This window comes from Podarcis muralis, chromosome 12 (assembly GCF_964188315.1).
Source record: "Podarcis muralis chromosome 12, rPodMur119.hap1.1, whole genome shotgun sequence".
Taxonomy (NCBI): Eukaryota; Metazoa; Chordata; class Lepidosauria; order Squamata; family Lacertidae; genus Podarcis; species Podarcis muralis.
In genome coordinates, this window is record NC_135666.1 from 38,354,907 (window position 1) to 38,363,409 (window position 8,503).

Sequence of the window (8,503 nt, forward strand, 5' to 3'; positions counted from 1 at the left end):
CCAGAATTCTAGGTGTGTAACCTGATACCTGTAGCACATGAGAGGGATTTATTCTGTCTGCAGTCTCCATCTTACAACTGAGGCTACAAGCTGATCTCATGGCTACAACACCCAGGCTAATTTTTGTACCTTCAGTCAGGCCCCCATTTCCTCCATTCCTTCGTTTGCCTAATGAGGAGTCCTGGAGAACTCCAAAGCTTGCCGCCATTATTTTTGTTAGTGCTAATGAAAAGTTGCCCAACTAGATAAAACTTCTAGTGAGAGTCACATTAGGGAGGAAAATGCTGAAGAGCAATGCATTTATGACCCATTGAACTGCCTGAATTTCTTTCTTTTTCCCCTTAAAAATGAAAGTTGAAAACTGGTATAGTACAGTTTCAGGTGTCTGAACTATGTCAAGTGTTATTTTTCAGAGGTCAAACATTCATTCACCCATGTTACCTGTTTACCAATCAGATTCCTTCAGATCCACTCTTCATTACAAATCCCAGCATTTCACTCCCTAGCAATAGTCGCAGCAACTTGTACAAGAAAAACATGCTAAGCTGTAGAAGTACCAAAAAGTATTTATTCAAGACCATTGTAAAAATAACCCATTCTAAACAAATCATAACAAACTCGGGTTAGTTTTCCCCTAGTGGTATCGGCAATTTAGCCTTGCAAAACCAACATGTTTGCATACTTTATATATAAACACACATTAAATCAGCTCACGTTGATTTGAGCTAATTAAAAAAAGGCTCTGGCCAGTTTTTTAAAAAAAGCACCGTTCTAGTTTCTTCCAATTACTTGCATGTTAAGGTTTTTTTCCAAGGCACCTCTTGTGGGGGGGGGAGGGTCTGAGTCAAAGACTAGGGCTCAAAAAGTTGACTAGAGTTAAAAGTCTAGGGTTCAAGTTTGGACACCTATGAACAACAGTCCCCATGTCATAGCAGTAATCTGCCTTCACATTACTCAAAAGAGAAGCAAGCCTGGCTCGTTTTCAATAAAGGCTGGTGCAAAGATCAAGGAAGTCAGTGTCTGAAACGTCATTGATTCAAACGGTCTGCAAATCAGGCACTGTATGGACTTAGGGATGGGTTAGACATTTCCCTGGCAACAAGTGCATGGCAGTGCCAGCATATACCCAGCGGTGGCAGAAGCACCATGCGTAGGCTCCGTACATTTAGGTGGTATAAACGGAGCTGGCGCAACTCCTCCGTAAGGGAAGGTTACAAATGCTTCAACCTTTTCAGTTTGGAGAAAAGTTGAGGTGGGATATGGCAGAGGTAAATAAAAAGTATCCACCACATGGAGAAAGCAGGTAGGAAGCTTTCCTCCTTGTCATTAACGTGAGAACATGGGATCATTCAACGAAGCTGAAAGGTGTGAGATGAGGACAGACAAAAGCAAGCTCTTCTTCGAGCAGCGCATAAACTATGGAACTCCCTGCCACAAGATGTACAGATGGCCGCCAGCAAAAACCAGGGATTAAACAAATTCAATGAAAAGTAAGGCTATTGATGGCTATAGAGTTTGGAGAGATAGCATGCCTCTAAATCAAGAGTTTCCCAAACTTGAGTTGCCTTGGACTACAATTCCCATCATCCCTGACCACTGGTCCTGCTAGTAAGGGATGATGGGAGTTGTAGTCCAAAAACAGCTGGAGACCCAAGTTTAGGAAACCCCGTTCTATATACTAATTTGAGCAGGCAAGCAGAAGACGGCTGTTGTGTTCATGCCACACTGGCTGGCCACACGCCACACTGGACAAGCATTTGGTTTAACCATTCTAGTGGGTAAGGGGGGATTTAAGCTGTATGTGGAGTTCTCATATGTAAGATAGTTCATATGCGGAGGTAACAGGACCTTAGTCCTATAAAGAGGAGACCTGCGACTTGCATTAAGTGATGTACCTGGCACGTAAAATGGTGCAAAAACGGAGCAACGATAAGGCACACAATCCACCTGAGCTCTGAACACTTGTCTAGGGTTACATTCTCCATCTTCTGTTTCATTCCTAGTCTCTCTGTTCATTTCTTGGCCAACAGTAATTAGGATTAGCTAAAGAATTATATCCACAGGTTAGGGACGATTACAGAATGGTTATTTAGAAAACAACAACAGACCATCTCAGTGTGGAAACTGATGAATGGACAACCATAAAACCCACATCACCAAGTTGATAGTTGCCCATGAAGAGGAACCAGTGCCCCTTCAGCTACAGTAAAGGATAGTGGTAATTTCAAGAGAACAGTGGTAGAATCCCGCTTTAACTAGGGTTGGTCCCCAAATGAGAAATGGGAACCCCTTTGCTGCTACTGTTTTTCCAGCATACCCTATCCTAGAACCATCCAACATTCGTCTGATGAGCCGCCATTTTTGCACAGCAGAAGGCCTAAGTACACCCAACCAAGGGCTGCCATTCCCAGCAGACCTTGCCAAATCTCAACGCTGGGCACTTGATTCTGGCATAACAGGGTGGTGACGTAAGCCACAGCTTTTGTTCCGTCCGTGCCTCTAGTCTGCAAACCTCTGCAGCAGGTGATCCTCTCCACGCCGGGCACTGCTGTTCCCTCCGGCGCCACTGTCGATGAAGCGCTCACATGGGAACTCAATGAGGTCAGCCTCGCTCAAGGCACAGACCGCACTTCGGGGCGGGCGGTGGGACTGGAAGCCGGAAAAGTCGGCGGAGACGCCCGTCCCCATGGAGCGCAGGGGCCGGCGGGTCGAATACATCTGCCGGACGTGCACAGGCGACGCTGCCTTCCGCCGCCGGCAGCCCAGCACCTTCTTCCGCACCAGGCGGGAAGCCCAGGCCGCCAGGGCCAGGAAGAGCAGCAACGCATTGACCGCCAGCAGCACCAGGGTGAGGAGTTGGTGGTCCAGGTTTGGGGATCTGCCCGCCACGGCGGCGGAAGCGCCCGCACCTTCTTCGGGCAGGGTGACCAGCCCCGCGCAATGGTCCCTCGGCGCCACCGGGCAGACGCGGCCCCCGATCACGCCCTCCACGCAGACCAGGTAAGGGGTGTCGGGGCGCAGCTCCTGCAGGGTGGCCACAGGCTCGCTCCACTCGGGGAGGTAAACAAACCGCTGGAACTTGGTGGCGGCCCCAAAGCGGTCGAAGAGGACTCTGAAGCGCACAGGGCCAAGCAGGCGGGGGCTGCGGTGCGGGCGGACCCCCCAGCGCACCGTCACTGTGCCAGAGCCAACCGCCTCCACCGACAGGTTGTAGAGGAACAGCTTGTTGAAATCGCAGGGGTCGGTGACCAACGGAGGGATGCCGGACGAGACTGAGTGGTATTTGCCTGCCCGCCTGGGCCAAGCAGCTCCAGGTAGGGAAGGTGGCCTGGTGTTGAGGTGCAAGCTGGGCGTTGAGGTTGTGGGGCCCGTCTCAGCTGCCCAGCTCTCTCTTCCAGACGCCAAGATCTTCTGAGAGCCCAGCAGCTGCATGGTCGAGGCAGAGGGCAAGGAGCCGACCTTCTCCTGCACTAGGCCCAGGCCCGAGCTGCTGTTGCCCCTAGCAAGCGGGGCAGGAGAGGAGGCCACCACGTTGGGGCAAGAGGAGCCGTTGAGAGCCATCGGGAGCTGGGAGTCCTCCAGGTAATCGAGGTATTTCCCCGCCAGGGCCCTCGGCTGCCGGCACTGCACAAACACCGTGAGGAGCCGGCCCTGCGCATGCCAGGAGCCCAGCCAGTGCTTCAGGCCTCGCAGGCGGCAGTCGCAGCTCCAGGGATTTCCATCCAGCTCCAAGCGGTAGAGCGCGGGGCTGGAGGCAAAGATGTCACCGGGCACAGTAGTCAAGGCGTTGTCCTGCAAGCTGAGCTCCCGCAGCTTGTGCAGCTGAGTGAAGGCACCCGGCGGGAGAGCGGCCAGGGCGTTGTGGCTCAGGTCCAGCACCTCCAGGCTGCGCAGCGGCTGCAGCAGTGGCGCAGGCAGCTGGCTCAGAACGTTCCCATCCAGCCGCAGCTCCTTGAGGGCCCCCAGGCCGGCGAAGGCTTCCGGCGCCAACCAAGCCAGGCGGTTGCCGCTCAAGGACAGCTTGGCCAAGTTGGGCAGGTGTTGGAAGAGCCCTTTCCCCAGCTGCTGCAGGCTGTTGCCCGAGAGGAGGAGGGTGCTGAGCAAACGCATCGGCCGGAAGATGTCGGGGTGGCGCAGCAGGCTCTGCTGGTTCCCCGACAGGTCGAGGAAGCGCAGCTTCCCCAGGCCGGCAAAGGCGTTGCGGCTCAGCCAGCGGATGCGGTTGGCTTCCAGGTGCAAATAGAGCAGGTTGGACATCCCCGAGAACGTGGCGTCCGCCAGCGAGCCCAAGGCGTTGCCGTCCAGCCGCAGCTTGACCAGGCTGCCCAGCCCGGCGAAGGAAGCTGCGCTCAGGGAGCTAATCTCATTGGCATTGGCGTAGAGGATGCGCAGCTTGGCCAGGGGGCGCAGGGTGCCGGGCGCCAGGGCCGTCAGGAGGTTGTTCCCCAGGTAGAGCTCCTCAAGGCGCGCCAGGCGCTCGAAGGCCTTCGGGTGGAGCGCGCGGATGCGGTTGTACTGCAAGTCGAGGCGCTGCAGCGCCGCCAGGCGGTGGAAGTCGAAAGCGGAGATGTTGGCGATGAAGTTGCCGCCCAGGCTGTAGGTGAGGATGTCCTGCGGCTCGACGGCTTTGGGCACGGCCCGCAGCCCCCGGTTGGTGCACAGGACGTGCTGCTGCTGCTGGCAGTCGCATGGCTCCGGGCACACGGGCTGCGCGGCGGGAGGCAGCAGAGCCAAGGAGCAGCAGAGGAGGAGGAGCGGCATCAGACGGCGCGGGCGCGGCGGCTCCATCCCGCGAGGGCGGGCGGCGAGCGGCAGCTTCCCCCGATCCCTCGGCGTCTCTCCGGCATCCCACCCTCTCCTCGCTCCCGCTTTCTCTCTCTTGCGCGGCGGCTGCCGGCCGGGCTCCTCCTCTGGCGTCGGGGGCGCGCCTCTCGAACCCGCTGCCGAGTAGGGGACGGAGAGACCCCCGTCGCCAAGTCAACCGACGGCTTCCCGCCGCTGGAGACGGCGATCGCCAGTTCCCTGCAGCCGCCGCCGCCTCGCAGGGTTAGGCGGGGGAGAGCCGTCGGCGGCGCTGCGTCTCCCGGCGAGCTTCCTGCCGTTGCCGCTGCCTGGGCTGCTCTGCGGACTTGCAGGCGGAGGCGGCCGGGGACAGACAAGCGGAGGAGCGGAAACTCGCACTTCCCACCCTTGGCCCTCGGGGACGCGCGGGAAGAGCGGCTGCAAGGAGGGGAGGAGGAGGAGGAGGGGAGGCTGCTGCAGCCGAAAGGACAGAAGGAGGGAGGCCGTCGGACCAGGGCGCCGGAGTCAGTGTGTGCATGCAGAAGGCGAGGGGAAGGGGGGGTGCCGAGGCGCAGCCAAGCAGCAGCAGGAGGAGGGGGTGCAAAGTGGGGGGGGGGGGACTCGGCAGGAGAAACTTGGCCGTCTGGGCAGGAGGGGAAGCGAGATCGGAGCACGTGGGCTGCAGATAAAGCGCTGGATGGTTTCAATTTGCGCAGCTTGCCAGCCAAGTCCCTCCCACTCGCCCCTTCTCTGCACGGAGCAGCGGCCTGCCAAGAGCAATAGTCACGGTTTACCGCAGATTAGGGCCTATTGACACCGACGGCTGAATCGCCTTGCTGCTGCCCTACACCCGCCGCAGCACCTCTCTGGCTGGAAGGTAAAACGAAACGGGTCTCCTGTGAAAAGAGGCGAGGGCTTGCTGGGATTTGCAGCCGCCACAGTATATCTGGAGCAAAAGGGATCGCTTTGCAGAGCCCTCCACGTGTGGCTGCGCTACAGCTCCCATCAGAGCCAGCTGGCGTGACCAATGGAGAAGGATGAGGGAGATGTAGTCCCAGATCATATGGAGGGCCATAGGCTCCCCCTCCCCTGGGTATAGGATGTCAGATCAGGATGAGGCATCCCCACCTCCCAATTTCATCTGCAAGTTTTTCTTCAATACAGGGCGTGAGTTGGCATCCTCCAGTACACCTGAGACCAGCAAGCAAGGCGCACACAGCTACTGGAGATGCTCGGGAGCAAAAGCCAGGTAGCTGCCTAGTCTCTGCCTCCTGAGGCAGTTGCCTCCTGTCTTCCTAATGGTAGGGCTGGCCCTGGAATCAGCCTAACCCACCTCACAGAGGATCTCTAATTACCCAAACTTAGCTGTAATGTAATGATCTGGATACCAAACAGTGCACCCAAGAGCTTGTGAATCCCATTTCTCCAAACAAAATAAATGGTTTATCCACTGACCACATGGCACACTTCCTCTTAGCATGTTTGTCCCTTTCATCCTGAGTTCGAGCATCTTCAAAGCCCATGGATGCAATGCTTGTATAAAGTAAAGATGGTTCAAGGAATTGGAGGGTGACGATGGAGCCCAGAGAGCTCAGCTCAACTGAAGTATTCATCATAGTTCCTGAATCTTGGTTCACATGGGTGTCTTACAAATAGCAGTTCTCCTGGTGTCAGTGCAACAGCCTGTCACTGTAAATTGTTAGATGATGTCGCCTTCTAATAACAAATTTGTGCTAGGCTATATTTTGTAACTAATAAAGCTGAACACTATACTTTTAAAGCACCCTCAAAGCGCATTCTTTTCCTCAAAGAATTCTGGGTGTTGTAGTTCACCCCTCGCAAAGTTACAACTCGTAGCAACCCGTTAACAAACTACATTGGCCAGGATAGCATTTATGCAGCCATCGCTAGATTTTTTTCTGGGAAATTGCAGCATGCAAGAGAAGACAGGAGGAAAACGTCCCCAACATCTTGAATATCAATCTGGGAAAGACAGCGCGAAAACAATACCTATCATTCCCATGTATATTACATCGCTGATGCTAATTTCCCACCTTAATGTCTGGCCAAACGTTTAACAGGAAACCTGCGGTGAAAACAGATAAAAAGGAGAAGGCAAGGGTGCAGGGATTAGAATATACTCTCTTGCCATATGCACAAGGAGTGGAAGAATGAAGTCCGCTAGCATCCCATGATATATGCTTTTATTCCCAGCTGTGGTGCATTTGGGACAGGGTGGGCAACCTGCATACCACATGGGCCTTGGCTCAGTCCACCTTCGTCTGCCAGGTGAGTTCCCTGCTTATAGCAATGTGATTCATTGAACTTTGACAGATCAGGCGTATGGGGATGGGAAGAGACTTGAATCTTCCATCAAGTGCAGGTGCCCGGGAACATTGCCCCCTCCAGATGTTTCTGAACTGCAGGTCCCTTGGCTATGCCTGCTGGAGGTGTTGGGAGTTGTAGCTCACCAACATCTGAAAAGCCAAACATTCCCCCAACCCAACTCTGTGCTTCCAGCCCAGCCAAATGAATTGGTCTTGGACTTGACAACTTCCTTTCTAAGGCTGAAATCTCTGGGGGATTAAATCCAATTGAAATCAGTGGAGATTTGTTTTCTGAATCAACATATGTGGTTGTTTGTGACCGATTTGCCTCAACAGCTCTTCAGTTCATCTCCCTCCCACCCCCATCTCTCTCACATGCACTCATTCCGACTACCCCGTTTCATCGGTAGTTGGCTCTTTCTCAACTTCACTTCCATTCACTAAAAAACTGTGTTCAGTTACACCAGAACACATTTACTAATCATTTAACAAATGACTGCCGCTCTCACACTTATAAGATGTGTACTGTGCTGCTGTTGTGCTGTTCTTGTTATTTTATGAATTTATACCCCACACTTCAGTCTCAAAACATTCCCAGGGTAGCTTACAAAACTAAAACCGGCATTAAAATCATCTGCATAACATCTGTGGCTGTTTTGGGAGAGCTTTGGGGTTTGATGTCCACTAAGATTCTATAAAAAGCTCTAATACAAAAATACAAACACGTCTAACAACTTAATGTGTACAATGTGTCCGGCGTTCAAAGACGAAAACTCGAGTGAAAATCCAGAACATACTTACTGGGGAGTAAGCCCCATTGAGCACAACTGGACTCGCATCTGAGTAAGCATGCAATTAAGCTGCAAAACTTTATTTGCTGTTAAGGAGAGCGATGTTCAGCACCAATGCCTAATTTGAACATTTTGCTGCCAAACATCATAGACACACATGCACACACCCTTTCCCCAGATTTATGGCTTACTTGTGGAAGTAATCTGTGTGCCATCTGTAATTCATGTTGGTTGAATAGCATTGCAGATAAGGTATTTTCTGATGGGATCATTTGCTTTCGTTTAAGAATGGAATGTCACTTGAGACCTTCAGCTCTTCTTCAGGAAGAAAGTGTGTTTTCCAGACTCGCGGCAAATATTCCACACACTCCCTGCTCAAGCAGGGAGATGCAGCCACATGTTTAATAACTATCTGTACCTTTTCCTTCGGGAATACCCAGCTACAAGAACTTGCTCTGCCAGTTGGAAGGAGCTTTTAAGCAGTAAATGCCTGACTAAAGATGTATAAGGCACGCATTTATGGGTTTTTTTGTTTTAAGTCATGACTACTCAGAAGTAGGGATGCGGGTGGTGCTGTGGGTTAAATCACAGAGCCTAGGGCTT

General features: G+C 53.1%; 1 protein-coding gene and 1 long non-coding RNA gene across 2 annotated transcripts; one reads left to right on the forward strand and one right to left on the reverse strand.

The window, feature by feature from the left end:
• Nucleotides 1-548: 548 nt before the first annotated feature.
• TRIL (TLR4 interactor with leucine rich repeats) lies at nucleotides 549-5,373 on the reverse strand. Its single transcript, XM_028750203.2, has one exon. It carries the CDS (start codon nucleotides 4,786-4,788, stop codon nucleotides 2,500-2,502), a length of 2,289 nt encoding a protein of 762 aa, XP_028606036.2. The 5' UTR covers nucleotides 4,789-5,373; the 3' UTR covers nucleotides 549-2,499.
• A 26-nt stretch (nucleotides 5,374-5,399) lies between these two features.
• On the forward strand, nucleotides 5,400-6,562 carry LOC144329329 (uncharacterized). Its single transcript, XR_013394832.1, has 2 exons — nucleotides 5,400-5,659; nucleotides 5,947-6,562. It is a non-coding gene; the product is annotated as an uncharacterized LOC144329329 (long non-coding RNA).
• The last annotated feature ends 1,941 nt before the right edge of the window (nucleotides 6,563-8,503 follow it).

Bases quoted from the DNA above. Each gene is read 5' to 3' on its own strand.
- TRIL (XM_028750203.2), bottom strand. From the start codon at position 4,788: ATGGAGCCGCCGCGCCCGCGCCGTCTGATGCCGCTCCTCCTCCTCTGC.